A 16,978-nucleotide genomic window follows, 5' to 3' on the forward strand; every position below is an offset into this window, starting at 1 on the left:
ATCTGCACCTCCTTAACTTCATCTTTAGTGCCAATGTTTACTGTTTCTGTCTTTTCCAGGTTCGGTTTCGGTTTTTCCTCATATTGTTCAAAGTCCTTTGCAAAAGAATCGAACACCTCCTCATTATCACTCTCGCTTTGAAGCTCGGATTCACAGACCTCCAAGTCGTGAGTGATATAGAGATTGCCATTATCGAATTCCAAAATAGTAATATCCAACGGGTCAAACAGTTTTATTTTTGGCCATCTGAAAGAATTAACGAATGTGGGGCAATAAGCAAATAAACATACAACAAACAAATGAAACAAGCAATATGAATATAAACAAACGAATAAACAACAACATGTCAAGAACAACTTGTGCATTTTCATAAAACCATTGATTGAAAGCAAAACAAAAGAAAGCAAACGGAAACAATATTTACATATGCAAATTTTAGCCAAAAGTAAAGATGCTTTCATTAACTATTTACAGATGCAAAAGTATTTTTCCATGAATCCATATGAATGACAAACCCCCTACATTTACCGAAACTCCTTCTGAACAGGCAGGAACTCGGCAGTCCAATTAGAAATAGACCCCTCAGGGATGTCAGGAAATTCGGCCTCGCTCGGGAAATTGTCTTCAAATATTGCCCCAACGAACAATTGGGACAAACTATTCTCGATTTCTTCAGTTGAATTACCCTCTGATGTGATTATTTCAGTTGGCCGGGGAAAAGTATACCACAGTGGTGGAATATCGAAAACCCTTTGCCGGCCCTCCTTTTCTGCTCTTTTACGCTCTTTCATCTCCTTGAAATCCTTGGCGGTTGGTCTGAAACCCAAACCGAAGGTATCTCTCTTTTCTACTATCTTCACTGGCTTCAGGATCCCTTGCAGTTCACGCCCCAAACCCTTGTCGAATTTGTATCCTCCACGAATCATTTCTCTAGCCATCATTACACTGGCTTTTGAGGGAGTTTGTTCCTCCGTGGTTATCCAACTTACGGAGACTATATCGGATGTGCTGTGAGGGGACATGGTAACACTTTGACTACCCTCCTCTTTAACTCCAGAATCGGTGATCACCAGGCAGTCCTCTTCAGCAAAGATAGTGATTAGCTTGTCATTTACCACGAACTTGAGTAATTGATGCAACGAAGACGGCACGGCCCCAGACTTGTGAATCCATGGCCTTCCAAGTAAAATATTATAAATGCTTGGGAAGTTCATGACTTGGCAAGTTATTTGAAACTGGGCGGGCCCCATCTCGATTACTAAATCTGCCTCTCCTATCGGCTCCCTTTGAGCTCCATCAAACCCTCGAACGATAGTCCCTGAAGGCCTCAGCTTGATGTCTTGCAACCCTAGTTTCTCTAAGGTACTCCACGGACAGATATTCAGTGCGGATCCATTATCGATTAACACCTTAGGCAGCATTTTTCCGTTGCACCTCACTGTTATGTACAACGCCTTATTATGTCCAATGCCCTCCGTCGGCAATTCATCATCAGAAAAAGCAATTTTCTTCTTGAATAATACACTCCCCACCACGTTTGAAAAATTATCAACAGAAATGTCTCTCGGAATTTGAGCTCTTGTTAATACATCGATCAATGCATCCCTATGCACGTCCGAGGAGAAAAGTAGGTCCAACATGGTTATCTGGGCAGGTGATTTGCTTAGCTTTTCCACTATGTTGTATTCACTTCTCTGGAATCGTTTAAGGAAATCCACAGCTTCTTTCTCGGTAATTGTTGGTTTGAGGGGTGGCTCAGAACTATTGGCTTGAATTGGAGTAGTAGTCTCAAATGGATTTACAGTCTTCCCCGATCTAGTAACTACTGACACTTCCTTCTTTGCAGTTGAATTTTCCCCGATCTGTATGCTAGGCTCATCGTAATTCCACGGCACTTGTTGCAGACTTAATACGGGCTCCTGCTTCGGGAATTCGATGACTACTGGTTTCAAAGCTTCATTCTCCGCTGGCGTGAGATCTAAGACAAAAGGCTTGTTATCTTCTTCGAATGGCAACTCTATGACAAACGGTCGGTCCGTGACCCCAAACACTTCAGCTTCTATTGCCAATTTCTTAATTTGTTCCTCGTACTCCGCATCGTCCATAATAACCCCAACGTGCTCTGGCAAGGGGTTTTGATTTACGTTTGGCCCTTGCGGCTCCCTCTTTCTGATCACGATTTCTCCAGACTCAACCATATCCTGAACTTTATGCTTTAGCGCCTTACAATCCAAAGTTGCATGCCCAGGTGCCCCTGAATGATATGCGCAAACAGCTTGCGGGTTATACCAAGCGGGCATGCCATACGGATAGGTAGGAGGTGGTACTGTACCAATTTTTCCGGAGGCCTTTAACTGGTCGTACAGTTGGTCTAAAGGCCTACCTAAATTGGTAAAAGTACGGCTTGGGGGTCGGTTGTAAGGTTCATGAGGTTGAGGATGATTGTAAACAGGTCTATTTGGAGGAGGAAATCTTGGGTTATATGGTGGACGAAGTCGGTTTTGGGGTGGATTTGGTTGGGAAATTTGGAAAGGGGCTGAAGGTGGGTTAGTATAGTTTGGGCGAGGTCGAGGGTGGTGGATATTGGTAGTATATACATGGTTTGGGCTTGAATAGTAGTAAGGGTAAGGTTGTTGGTAGGTTGGGTTGTGTTGGCATCGGGGTCGGGGTGAAAGGTTGTGGTTCCAAACAAAGGTTGTATCTCCTTCTTTCTTTTTGAATGGTGGTTTCTTTTCACTGCTTCCTCGCCCTTGCAAAGCTTCTACTTGCGATTTCAGGGCAGATACATTAACAATTTTCCCAGCTCTTACAAAGTCGTCAAATTCTTCAAGTTTATTTTATACAATTGCAGCAAACGAACATCCGGTCATACGGAAAATCTCTTCGAAGTACGGCGGATCATGGGCCTTTATGAAAGTACGTATGATTTCATCCTCGGTCATTGGTGGCTCGACCTTAGCAGCTACCTTTCTCAAACGGGACTGACCCGAACAGAAATTAAATGGACTTCACTGGGGAAGTTTGAGACAAAAAATTGAATTTTTACCTGAGAGTAGTTCAAATTTTTGGTACCTAGAGGGAGGTTGGATCTCTGTAGTTGAAGCGATGGCTGGTGTTGGTCCTTATAATCCAACTTTGCAAATAACATTGCTTTAGATTTGAAAAAGAGAATGATCGCTTTCATTTTGTGACCGCAGTGTTCCTGCAAGAAAAGAATACATAATAATGGATTTGCCACCATTATTTGATCCGGTTTGCCTTGAGAATCGTGTAAACATGAGTCTCGTACTATTTTTGCCTCTGTTCTGCGGCATCCGTCTTGGTCGAACTTGTGACTTTGCAAATTCTGAGACTGATAAAATACGGATTGACCACGTTACCCAATCCAGGTGGTAGCTTTGTTGCATGTTACTCCCTGTAACTGATGATTGAATCCCCTATTTTTGCGCAAACCTTTGGGTTTATCATTCATTTGAATTCAATGGTGAAAGAATGATGGCGTGAAAATTTATCCTATAACAATCAATGTATATGCAAGATTATTTCCTATGTCAGGCAAAGATGAGCATGCAAAAGAATGTAGACAATCATAAGCAGTTATACACAAATAATTGAGAACAACCAAAAGGTTCATAAAGATACATTTTGCAAAAGAATATTTGTAAAGAACAATACAATTTTAGCCAACGAAAATCATATTCAAGACTTTGGATATTTTGCTACGGAATCCGATACTGGCAAAAGTATCACAAACATGAGGAAAAACCCCAAACGAACCAGGTCATCAGCTGTTCCTTCTCGCGCTCGTCTGTTGTGAAAAACCCGCCTTGGCGCCCTTTCGGGTTTTCACCAAGGTTGCCCCTACCCTTTTTGTTTTTGCTTTTTCTTTTCCTTTTTTTTTTCTTTTTCTTTTTTCTTTTACAAGGCGCCCTTTCGGGTTTTCACCTAAAGAATAAAAACACATCTCGACCATGATCGACTCAGAAATATGAGTTAAAAGGTTTCAGGCATCAGTAAAATGCACTTCCCTCGTAGATTTGGCGAAGGCATTACGGACATCACTTGCCAGTTGATTATCAAATTTTGCTAATAGAAATGCAACAAATGACGGAAGCCAGGACTTTGGGTTTTGTAATGAGGTCAGGTAGGGTGTTTTTCCAGAAAGGTTAAGGCTTGAAAGCAAATTCGATGCCAGGGGTAAAATAAACTGGGATTGCCCTATTTCGAAATCATTTCCGATTTTGAACGAAACCGGGAAAAATTTGCCCCAGTTTGGTCGGACTTTCACTCTTTGCATTTTCTTCATTGCATTTTCCTTACTTTTGCACTTTTCTTTGAAAACTAAATTTGCCCCAGTGTGGGGTTCTTTTTTCTTTCTTTTGCTCATCTCTCTTTCAAAATTAAAATTTTGCCCCAGTGTGGGGTTTGCAATTCTCAGGGGTTATCAAACGAAAATTTTGTCAATTCTGATGGCTCAAAGGGGACAAGTAGGGATAAAATATCTTTTAAGTGTAAAAGAAGATGGCCTGACTTGCATTTCGCCATTTGCATGAATTTCTAAAGAAAATTTGCATGATCAAATGAAAAACTTTTTGCACATATCTGAGTTGATGGGTTGAGGGAATGCTCGTCCATCCATTTCTGCCAAGATAAGAGCTCCGCCAGGTAATACCTTTTGGACAATGAACGGCCCTTGCCAATTTGGAGCAAATTTGCCTTTAGCTTCATCTTGCATCGACAAAATCCGCTTCAGTACCTTATCACCTTCTTCAAATGCCCGCCGATGGACCTTTTTGTTGTAAGCCCGGGCCACACGCTTCTGATAGCACTGACCATGACAGATAGCGTTGAATCGCCTTTCATCGATCGACGTCAATTGTTCATGGCGCTGCTTTATCCAATCAGCCTCTTCCAATTTAGCTTCCATGAGGATTCGCAACGAAGGAATTTCAACTTCGGCTGGTAATACAGCTTCCATTCCATACATCAGTGAATATGGCGTTGCCCCAGTCGATGTCCGGATAGAAGTCCGATACGCCATTAGTGCATAAGGCAACTTGTCATGCCAATCGCGATGCCTTTCAGTCATTTTGCGAATAATCTTTTTCAAATTCTTGTTCGCGGCTTCTACGGCTCCATTCATCTGAGGCCTATAAATGGCGGAGTTGTGGTGTCTGATCTTGAATTGCTCGCATAGTCCATCCACCATGTCATTGTTCAGATTTTTGGCATTGTCAGTGATAAGCGTTTCGGGTACCCCAAAGCGACAGATGATGTGATCTCTCAAGAAATTGGCAACTATCTTCTTCGTCACATGTTTGAATGATTCCGCTTCAACCCACTTGGTAAAATACTCAATCGCCACCAATATAAATCGATGTCCATTTGAAGCAGGAGGATCGATTGTACCAATCACGTCCATACCCCACATTGAACAGGGCCACGGGGCGGTCATGCTATGCAACTCAGTGGGTGGAGCGCGTATAATGTCACCGTGCATTTGGCATTTTATACATCTCCGGACAAAGTCTATACAATCACGCTCCATAGTAAGCCAGAAGTATCCGGTTCTCATGATTTTCTTTGCTAGCAAATGGCCATTCATGTGAGGTCCACAAACACCACTGTGCACTTCTTTCATCATATATTGAGCTTCATCTTCATCAATGCACCTTAAGAGGTTCAAATCTGAGGTTCTTTTATACAAGACTTCTCCACTCAAGAAAAATTTTGAAACCATTCTGCGCAAAAAACTCTTATCCTTTGAACTAGCATGCTGAGGGTAAGACCCCGTTTTGAGAAATTCCTTAATATCCTTATACCAAGGCATATTATCAGAGGACTCGTCTGCAACCCAACAGTGGGCAAGCTTGTCTTGAAGTTGAATCTGGATTGGTTCGATTTTCAATTCATCTGGATACTGGATCATAGAGGCTAAAGTGGCCAAAGCATCGGCAAATGCGTTTCGGGCTCGCGGGAGATGTCTGAACTCCAAATTTTGAAATTGCTTGGCCAGAGTGAGCAAACTACAATGGTAGGGCAGAATTTTTGAATCTTTGGTTATCCACTGCTTCAAAGTCTGATGCACGAGCAAATCTGAGTCACTGAAGGCTATCAACTCCTTGATTTCCATCTCTAAAGCCATTTTGAGACCAAAAATGCAGGCTTCATACTCAGCCATGTTGTTTGTGCAAGCAAATTGCAATTTGGCTGCGGCAGGGTAGTGTTTTCCTTCGGGCGAAACCAGAACAGCTCCAATTCCAGCTCCTAGAGAATTTGAAGCTCCGTCGAAGAAAAGCCTCCATTCAGGGCTCTGCTCACTTATATCATCTGCAGTGCCTACAAATAGGACCCTCTCGTCAGGGAAATAAGTACGGAGTGGTTGATAATCATCATCCCTTGGATTTTCCGCCAAATGATCAGCTATAGCTTGCCCCTTGACAGCTTTCTGTGAGGTGAAAACAATATCGAACTCCGAGAGGATTATCTGCCATTTCGCCAAACGCCCAGTCAACATCGGCTTCTCCAAAAGATACTTCAAAGGATCAGACCGGGAAATAAGATAAGTGGTATGGCTCAACAGGTAATGTCTCAGCTTTTGAGCCGCCCAGGCCAATGCACAGCAGCTCTTCTCGATGAATGAATAATTAGCCTCGTACTGTGTGAACTTTTTGCTTAGATAGTAAATGGCTTGCTCCTTCCTTCCAGAGTCATCGTGTTGCCCCAGAACACACCCTACTGCTCCGTCGAGCACCGATAGGTACATGATCAGCGGTCGGCCCGGTTTGGGTGGCACCAGGACCGGAGGCTGCAACAAATAATCTTTAATCTTATCGAAAGCTTGTTGACACTCCTCATTCCAGTACAACGGCACATTCTTTCTTAATAATTTGAACAACGGCTCACATGTGGCCGTTAATTGGGCAATGAACCTCCCAATAAAGTTGATCTTTCCTAAGAAGCTTTTCACGTCTTTCTGAGTCTTTGGCACTGGCATATCTCGAATCGCCTTGATTTTTGCTGGATCTATCTCTATGCCTCTCTTGCTCACGATGAAACCCAACAATTTACCAGCTGGTGCCCCAAAGGCGCATTTCGCAGGATTTAACTTCAAATTGTATTTCCGCAGCCTTTCAAATAGCTTCCTCAAATCATCCAAGTGGTCCTCCGTCCTTTTAGACTTGATTATGATGTCATCCACGTAGACCTCCATCTCCCGGTGGATCATATCATGAAATAGGGTTGTCATGGTCCTCTGATACGTTGCTCCAGCATTCTTTAAACCGAAAGGCATGACTCGGTAGCAAAAGGTACCCCAAGGGGTAATGAAAGCAGTCTTCTCCCTATCCTCTTCTGCCATCAAAATTTGGTGGTAGCCAGCAAAACAATCGCAAAAGGATTCAATCTCATGTCCGGCAGTATTGTCTAAGAGAATGTGAATATTTGGTAGAGGGAAATCATCTTTAGGACTGGCTTTGTTAAGGTCTCTATAATCAACACAAACTCTCACCTCTCCACTCTTTTTTGGAACAGGGACTGGGTTTGAAAGCCAAATTGGGTAATGGGAAACAATGATAATGTTGGTTTTGAGTTGTTTTTCAATTTGCTCTTTTATTTTGAGGCTCATATCTGGTTTGAATTTTCTGGGTTTTTGCTTTACGGGTGGAAAAGAAGGGTCTGTGGGTAACCTGTGCACTACCACGTCAGTTGAAATACCAGTCATATCATCATAGGACCACGCAAATACATCCTGGAACATAGTCAAGAACTCAAGCATCTCCTTTTTCTGGCTCTTATTCAAATGAATACTAATCTGCACCTCCTTAACTTCATCCTCAGTTCCAATGTTAACCTTTTCTGTTTCTTCCAGGTTCGGTTTCGGTTTTTCCTCATATTGTTCAAGATCCTTTGCAAACGAATCGGATACTTCCTCATTATCACTCTCGCTTTGGAGTTCGGATTCACAAACCTCCAAGTCATGAGTGATATAGAGATTGCCATTATCGAATTCCAGAATTGTGATATCCAAAGGATCAAATAATTTTATTTTTGGCCATCTGAAAGAATTAACGAATGTGGGATAATAAGCAAATAAACATACAACAAACAAATGAAACAAGCAATATGAATATAAACAAACGAATAAACAACAACATGTCAAGAACAACTTGTGCATTTTCATAAAACCTTTGATTGAAAGCAAAACAAAAGAAAGCAAACGGAAACAATATTTACATATGCAAATTTTAGCCGAAAGTAAAGATGCTTTCATTAACTATTTACAGATGCAAAAGTACTTTTCCATGAATCCATATAAATGACAAACCCCCTAGATTTACCGAAACTCCTTCTGAACAGGCAGGAACTCGGCAGTCCAATTAGAAATAGACCCCTCAGGGATGTCAGGAAATTCGGCCTCGCTCAGGAAATTGTCTTCAAATATTGCCCCAACGAACAACTGGGACAAACTATTCTCGATTTCTTCAGTTGAATTACCCTCTGATGTGATTATTTCAGTTGGCCGGGGAAAAGTATACCACAGTGGTGGAATATCGAAAACCCTTTGCCGGCCCTCCTTTTCTGCTCTTTTACGCTCTTTCATCTCCTTGAAATCCTTGGCGGTTGGTCTGAAACCCAAACCGAAGGTATCTCTCTTTTCTACTATCTTCACTGGCTTCAGGATCCCTTGTAGTTCACGCCCCAACCCCTTGTCGAATTTGTATCCTCCACGAATCATTTCTCTGGCCATCATTACACTGGCTTTTGAGGGAGTTTGTTCCTCCGTGGTTATCCAACTTACGGAGACTATATCGGATGTGCTGTGAGGGGACATGGTAACACTTTGACTACCCTCCTCTTTAACTCCAGAATCGGTGATCACCAGGCAGTCCTCTTCAGCAAAGATAGTGATTAGCTTGTCATTTACCACGAACTTGAGTAATTGATTCAACGAAGACGGCACGGCCCCAGACTTGTGAATCCATGGTCTTCCAAGCAAGATATTATAAATGCTCGGGAAGTTCATGACTTGGCAAGTTATTTGAAACTGGGCGGGCCCCATCTCGATTACTAAATCTGCCTCTCCTATCGGCTCCCTTTGAGCTCCATCAAACCCTCGAACGATAGTCCCTGAAGGCCTCAGCTTGACGTCTTGCAATCCTAGTTTCTCTAAGGTACTCCACGGACAGATATTCAGTGCGGATCCATTATCGATTAACACCTTAGGCAGCATTTTTCCGTTGCACCTCACTGTTATGTACAACGCCTTATTATGTCCAATGCCCTCCGTCGGCAATTCATCATCAGAAAAAGCAATTTGCTTCTTGAATAATACACTCCCCACCACGTTTGAAAAATTATCAACAGAAATGTCTCTCGGAATTTGAGCTCTTGTTAATACATCGATCAATGCATCCCTATGCACGTCCGAGGAGAAAAGTAGGTCCAACATGGTTATCTGGGCAGGTGATTTGCTTAGCTTTTCCACTATGTTGTATTCACTTCTCTGGAATCGTTTAAGGAAATCCACAGCTTCTTTCTCGGTAATTGTTGGTTTGAGGGGTGGCTCAGAACTATTGGCTTGAATTGGAGTAGTAGTCTCAAATGGATTTACAGTCTTCCCCGATCTAGTAACTACTGACACTTCCTTCTTTGCAGTTGAATTTTCCCCGATCTGTATGCTAGGCTCATCGTAATTCCACGGCACTTGTTGCAGACTTAATACGGGCTCCTGCTTCGGGAATTCGATGACTACTGGTTTCAAAGCTTCATTCTCCGCTGGCGTGAGATCTAAGACAAAAGGCTTGTTATCTTCTTCGAATGGCAACTCTATGACAAACGGTCGGTCCGTGACCCCAAACACTTCAGCTTCTATTGCCAATTTCTTAATTTGTTCCTCGTACTCCGCATCGTCCATAATAACCCCAACGTGCTCTGGCAAGGGGTTTTGATTTACGTTTGGCCCTTGCGGCTCCCTCTTTCTGATCACGATTTCTCCAGACTCAACCATATCCTGAACTTTATGCTTTAGCGCCTTACAATCCAAAGTTGCATGCCCAGGTGCCCCTGAATGATATGCGCAAACAGCTTGCGGGTTATACCAAGCGGGCATGCCATACGGATAGGTAGGAGGTGGTACTGTACCAATTTTTCCGGAGGCCTTTAACTGGTCGTACAGTTGGTCTAAAGGCCTACCTAAATTGGTAAAAGTACGGCTTGGGGGTCGGTTGTAAGGTTCATGAGGTTGAGGATGATTGTAAACAGGTCTATTTGGAGGAGGAAATCTTGGGTTATATGGTGGACGAAGTCGGTTTTGGGGTGGATTTGGTTGGGAAATTTGGAAAGGGGCTGAAGGTGGGTTAGTATAGTTTGGGCGAGGTCGAGGGTGGTGGATATTGGTAGTATATACATGGTTTGGGCTTGAATAGTAGTAAGGGTAAGGTTGTTGGTAGGTTGGGTTGTGTTGGCATCGGGGTCGGGGTGAAAGGTTGTGGTTCCAAACAAAGGTTGTATCTCCTTCTTTCTTTTTGAATGGTGGTTTCTTTTCACTGCTTCCTCGCCCTTGCAAAGCTTCTACTTGCGATTTCAGGGCAGATACATTAACAATTTTCCCAGCTCTTACAAAGTCGTCAAATTCTTCAAGTTTATTTACAATTGCAGCAAACGAACATCCGGTCATACGGAAAATCTCTTCGAAGTACGGCGGATCATGGGCCTTTATGAAAGTACGTATGATTTCATCCTCGGTCATTGGTGGCTCGACCTTAGCAGCTACCTTTCTCCACCTCTTAGCATAGGTCTTGTGGTCCTCAGAAGGCTTCCTTTTCGTTCCTTCCAGAGTAGTCCGGGTTGGCGCTAGCTCACAGTTATACTCATATTGTCGAATGAAGGCATTGGACAGATCGAGCCAGGTCTTCACTTCCTCTGGCTTTAGGTTGGAGTACCAATCGAGAGCATCCCCTTCTAAGCTTTCTGGAAATAATCTCAACGGCAAATTCTCGTCATCCACTGGCTTGCCCAACTTGTTAGCAAACAAGCGCAGGTGCGTTTTAGGGTTGCTGGTACCATCATATTTGTTGAACTTCGGGGTCTTGAACCCCACCGGCAGTTGTACGTTTGGAAATAGGCACAAATCATCGTAGTCCAGCACCCCTTGCTTGCTTAAACCTTGGCTCTTGCGGATGAATTCATCGAAACGATCCAATCGCTTAAGCAACTTTAGATCAACCGGGGCAGATGACTCTCCCATTTCTGGCTTGTTTTGAAAAACGTGCTCCGGCACAACAGGCTCTGCGGTAGTTTGGAAAAAAGTCGGTGGATTTACATGCATGTTTGGATCACCCTGAGGCTGGAATCCTTGCCCATAAGGGGGATAGAAAGGAGGATTTTGAGTATAAGCATATTGCGGGTTGAAAGTTCCCTCAAACGTGGTTTGAATTGGAGGAATAACAAATGGTAACGTGGTTTGAATTGGCGGAATAACAAATGGTTCGGATTGTGTTTGTTTGATGGGCGGAGACTCGGGTTGCACTCCGCTACTAACGAGCTCATCGATCAGTTTCTTTTGGGCGGCCATTTCAGATGCCATCTCCCCAAATTTAGTGAGCAATTCGGTCAACTGAACCCCGGGACTTGCAATCTCCGGCTGGGTCGTTGCAACGGTCTTTTCCGATGACTCTTGCTGGGTACTCATGTCTACACGATTCCTTTGGGCCTTACTTCGGGATCGCGTTATAATGGGGCTTCGTCGAGAAGCTATGTTGAAATTTTACCTGAGAATGCAAAAGACTTCTTTAGATAAACCAATCGTTATTAGCTTTCTGCAATTTATTCAAAAGGGAAAAAGAAAAAGGCATGAGTTAGTAATTATTCAAACAACTCGGATGCATGTCCTATGGGGGGACCCTTTTTGTGCCAAGGGTAGGCCTAGCATGATGCAATACTTTCGGAATGAGACCCGTTAATCAAACCTGTTATTTGACAAACACTTTTGTGAAAAGAGATTCATTTCATTGCAGAAACCAGATACATCTGTTTACATCATATCGCGAAGGCGATTTCGTACAAGATCACCAAAATTCCTAAGCCTATCTAGTACAGAGTCTTTACTTTCTCTTGCATATGGCATCTTGACACGTTCGGCTTGATCATATAATTCCCCACATTTCCGCTTCATCTCTTGGCGCCTTTCTCGCTCCTTCTCATATAACCTCTTGTTTTCTTCTGCCTTTTCTTTGTGCGATTCGATGGATTTCTTCAACTGTACCACCTCCATGTCCTTGGCTTTAATGATGGCTCTCAGCTTCTCAATTTCCTCATACGGCTCATGTTGCAACCCTTGCGTGGTGGAATCTTTCAACCAATCCTCGTATAGTGCGGTCATTACCCCCTTCTGTTTGAGCTCCGGAAGATAGCGAATGCTTCTATCGTCGGATATTGTTCTCCAAGATTCAGTGATTTGGCTCTTCATAGGGATCTCTTTTGGGCATACCCCCCGATCAAAGAAAATGGTGACTTCACTAAACTCGAAAATCGGTGGCGGCCCCTGAATGCGACCTAGTTGTCTGAGAAATCTCTTCGGGGTATACGAGATGACTCCTTGAGTACCCAACAAGAGAACACGTTCGGATTCCTTAGTGCGAAGTATCGGCTCAAAGCAGTCTGTCCAATCTAATACCCACCTAATGTTGAAATCTTGCAATGTTTCCAAGTAGTCCACACATTCGGATGCATTCTTTGGTAGATCTCCCTCGTTGACTCTTTTGGGATGTGTGACTACCCAATTATATCCAACCACCGGCAAACTATCGGCAACTGATGCTTGTCTCTTAAAATGTCCCGTAGCCCATATGTATAAAACCAAGTTCGCCCCATGGAAAAACTTTTCTCCCTTGCGACAGCCAGTACAAGCTAAGAAAATATCTGCGAGAATGGTCGGGACTATAGAACATTGCTTACCCTGAATTCCTAAGAAAAGGTCATTCACAATTTTTGCTGATTTAAAGGCTATCTTTTGATCTTTTCGCGGAAAGAGATAGGTCCCCGCCATAGCTACCCCATATACTAGTGACCTTTTGCGCTCCCATAAGGCCTTGGAAGTGAACACAAAATCCGTCAGATGCCTCTCGAATCCGTCGCGTGGCGCAAATCGTTCAAACAGAATATTCACGGCGACACCCTGATCTGACCCTCGTAGCACGGACTCTTTCAATCCTATAATTTGACAAAATTCGGCCTTGTCGGAAGCAAATGGAAACACCAAGGCAGTTCCACGTGTGGGTAAACCAAGGAGGCCAGCTACTTCTTCGAGTGTTATAGTCATTTGCCTATTGCCTATTCTAAAAGCAGTACACTCGGGGTCCCAAAGATGAACTAAAGCCTCTACCAAATAATTGCTGGATTTGATCTGCTTAAAGTCTCCAATTGATCCTAAAAATTGGGCTACTTGATTCAGCTCACTAGGTAACATGAAGGTGGGCCATTGTTGAACCTCAGTTGACGGTATTAACAATTGGTAGATGCGGCGAGGGCAAGCCATCTGATAATCAAGAAGGTAGTTTGTCAATTACCTTACCTACGAGTCTCATTCCTCCAGTTATGCAATAACTTAAACGTGCAGTCCCTTGAAGGGTTAAATACCCATGGGACACAAAAGGGTTGGTTTTATTCCTAAAACGGGATTCCCTACGTGGCGTTCCCTTTCTAGGCTTTATGCATGATGCCATTTGATTAAAACAATAAAATATGCAATTTGAAATGAAACGTGACCTAAGGAACCCTTTATTTGCCAGGGTAGGCCTAAAATGGTATGCAATCATTAATCTATGAATGCAATACACCAAAATCTTTAAACGTGCCATAACCTATCTACAAGGGTAGGCTCTAAAAGAAGGTCATGCCAGACCTCTTATTTGCTTAGGGTTAATGAATGCAATGGGGACACAAAACCAAGAAAAGTTAGTTCAGCCAAGATAAATACACATAACACATTGTAATAACAAGATAAAGCAATCAAAGAAATAAAGCAATAAAAAGGAAAAAAAAGGGTTGGACCCCTCCCCTCGTGAATAGTGTCCCTAGCTTAGGATAAGGCCGACTCTACCCTAGGCAAGCTATCATGGATGCATGAGGTTGGGGTTCACTAATGCATCTAGACTCGATGAGCTCAGGTCCCCGAGCCTTCAGACTTAGAAACCAAGGGTCACCAATCCCAAGGTTCTTTGTCGGTGGCTCGAGCGATTCCCCAAACACCGCTACGCACACATCGTGTCACGGCTACGTGTTTGAGTGAATCTATCAAAACCTCAATCTTCGACCAAAAGCTAAAGGCTATCAACCAATAGCTTTAAGCGGAAGATTGAGTGACCCATTGGAACATGCTACACACACATCGTGTCGTGATCACATGCCCAAGTGAGTCACCTAATCCTAATAGGGTGGAGTGGCGTGACAAGCCACTAAAGAAAAATAAAAGGGATAAAAGAAGTAAAGCGTATGCTCGTATGCTAGTGCTCGTTTGGAGGGGAAGGGTCAAGAACCAACGCGAGGCTCTAGGGTGACCCATACCTCCCAAAATGCAATGCAAGCGCGAGATAACAAGTAAACATTCATTCAAACATACATTCGTGAGTCGAGGGATTGGTTTGATTACGTACATAAGACAAAAGGTCCTAAAAATGAAAAATGCAATCCTAATATCCACATGCCATGCATAGAAAGGGTAGAAAAAGGAAACAAATGGTTAAGTCAAAATGCTTGGACCCACTTAGGAAGTCCCCAGTGGAGTCGCCAACTGTCGCGCCCCACTTTTTGATAAATAAATAAATGGTTTGAGAAAGATGTTTTTGATTCAATTTTGGTTGGAAAATGATTTTTGTGAGTTGAAAAAGATATGGGTCTAATATGGGACTTGAAAAAGCGACGATTTGACCCAAAAAATAGTTTTATAAAAGGGTTTTTGAATGAGAAATTGGAGTCGCCACTTGGTAATGATTAAGGTGTACCAAGTCACCTAAAAAATAAATTTTTAAAGACAAAGTAGTAAAACCCTTTTAAAAACGACTCCTAGTCCACGTAAGCCAAAGAAAAAGGTTCGGGAGTCACGTTTGACAAAGGGGAAGGCAAGGATAGAATCCAAGGCACCCCTTTGACCTAGCCAAGGCTAGTTGCGCGACTTAACCTTACCTTTCCTAGTTTTCTACCCAATGTATGTTCGCACGTTGGATATGACTATATGAATGCAAAACGGAAAGGAAAATGCAATCCTAGATTCTACGATGTCTCTTGTGAGGCTTTTGGTCCCAAACCACATGAATTGTGGCGGCCAACAAAGGAAAACCTCATAGAGGTCGATTAATGCAAATGAGATTCAAGTGTGCAAGTGTGAAAGTGTATGAAAGATGCAAGAAATGTAAGTGCAAGTGTGCGAAATTGTATAAAGGTGCTTGTGTGAAATTGTATAAAGTTCAAGTGTTTTTCGTGTGCAAGTGTATGAAAATAGAATAATAGATATATAAGGTAAAGTGAAATTTCATTTGTGAAGTGAAAATAAGCAAGTGATAGGTAAAATGGAGTAAAATGAAGTATGGTTTGAGAAATGTGAAAAAAATGTGGTTAAGAGAGTATGTAGGTGATAAAAAACGAAAGTATGACCCTAGAGGAATGCAACAAGTCGGGTACGGGGGTGGACTCCTAACTTTTCGACTTTGATTTTCCCTTTGATTAGAAGGCAAAACTAGCGTGCTAAGGCTATCGAGTAGCCACACTCGCTCGTTTCCCTTATCGGAAGGGGACACTCAAGCAAAATGAACCCTATAGCTAGTATGAGATGCGAGACCTAAAGTGAGGGGAAAGGGGTTCGAAGATCATGCCAAATGATAAAACTAAGGAAAATGCGTGATATGTGGTGAACAAGCAAATGATGTGCTAACGAGGGGAAATCCCTAAGGGTCTAGCGTTGGACTAGCCCTTTCTATGAATTCCTAATGAAATAATGAGCCACAACTAGCGTTGGACTAGTGTGGTGACGTACATTCATCCATTCCATTCATTCATGGTTATGAAAGCAAGTAGACATGCCAAAACGCTCGTAAACACGTAGCACGTAGCACTTAGCATGCTCGACTAGATGCAAGAGCCTACTAAAGCAATTTAACATGTAACAACAAAAGCAAGCAACCAAGGAGAAGGGGAAGTGGACCAGATGCTCTACGAGCCCTATCTATTACAAGTCAAGAGGTGTACACATACCCCATAAAAGCATAAAGGGGAAGGGGAAATGGACAAGATGCTCTTCGAGCCCTATCTATTACAAGCCAAGAGGTGTACACATACCCCATAAAACTTAAATAAAAGTAAAGCAAGTAAATGCACGCAAGGAGGTAAGGAAAGCGGAGTAGGCATGCATATTCACATAACACGTAGGAGCACGTAGGGTCAAATGAAGTGCAAATAAAGGGGTAGAATGTACCTCCCTTGAATCGACGCCCTAATGTAGTGAAGTTACTAATTTACCCTCCAAAATAATAAAAAGGTCAAGGTACCATTTAAATTATCAAATAAATCAGAGAAAATGGAAACAAACGTCAAATAAAAATTAAAGAGGTCCAAAGGGCCAATTTATTACTATTATAGACACTAAAGGACTAAAGCATAAAATAAAATTAAGAATCTAAGGTGAAACTTACCAAATCAAACTAGAAAATTCGCAAAAAAGGTAAATGAGGAGCAAGTTACTAGTATCTAAGCAACAAAATGCCAAAAAATCCAAGAAAAACCAAATTAACTACAAGTCTAGGAAAAAGAAATTATTAGACCCTTCAAATTCATTCTACAACTCTTTAGGTATCTACCCAAAATAAATCAAGATGAATTAAAGAGGGAATGGCATGTTAGGAGGATAAAATTAATTAAGTTTTCCAATTAATTGGGCCATGGATGCATTAGATGGAAGCCAAAGGGTTGGAGTGCAATTTTTGAA

General features: G+C 42.5%; 1 protein-coding gene across 1 annotated transcript; it reads right to left on the reverse strand.

The window, feature by feature from the left end:
• Positions 1 to 8,335: 8,335 nt before the first annotated feature.
• LOC113771212 lies at positions 8,336 to 11,692 on the reverse strand. Its single transcript, XM_027315821.1, has 3 exons — positions 11,543 to 11,692; positions 11,065 to 11,347; positions 8,336 to 10,854 (listed from the first exon to the last, which is right to left on the reverse strand). The coding sequence occupies exons 1-3, from the start codon at positions 11,690 to 11,692 to the stop codon at positions 8,336 to 8,338; spliced, it is 2,952 nt and encodes a 983-aa protein (XP_027171622.1).
• Positions 11,693 to 16,978: the final 5,286 nt, after the last annotated feature.

The sequence above is a fragment of the Coffea eugenioides genome, chromosome 5, assembly GCF_003713205.1.
Source record: "Coffea eugenioides isolate CCC68of chromosome 5, Ceug_1.0, whole genome shotgun sequence".
In the NCBI taxonomy this organism is placed as follows: domain Eukaryota; kingdom Viridiplantae; phylum Streptophyta; class Magnoliopsida; order Gentianales; family Rubiaceae; genus Coffea; species Coffea eugenioides.

Excerpts from the sequence above, each read along its gene's own strand:
- LOC113771212 (XM_027315821.1), bottom strand. The coding sequence starts at position 11,692 with ATGAGTACCCAGCAAGAGTCATCGGAAAAGACCGTTGCAACGACCCAG. Across the intron at positions 11,348-11,542 it reads AGAAACTGATCGATGAGCTC|CCTCAGGGTGATCCAAACAT; the intron begins GTTAGTAGCGGA and ends CAAGGATTCCAG. Across the intron at positions 10,855-11,064 it reads GAAGTTCAACAAATATGATG|CGCCAACCCGGACTACTCTG; the intron begins GTACCAGCAACC and ends ACTGTGAGCTAG.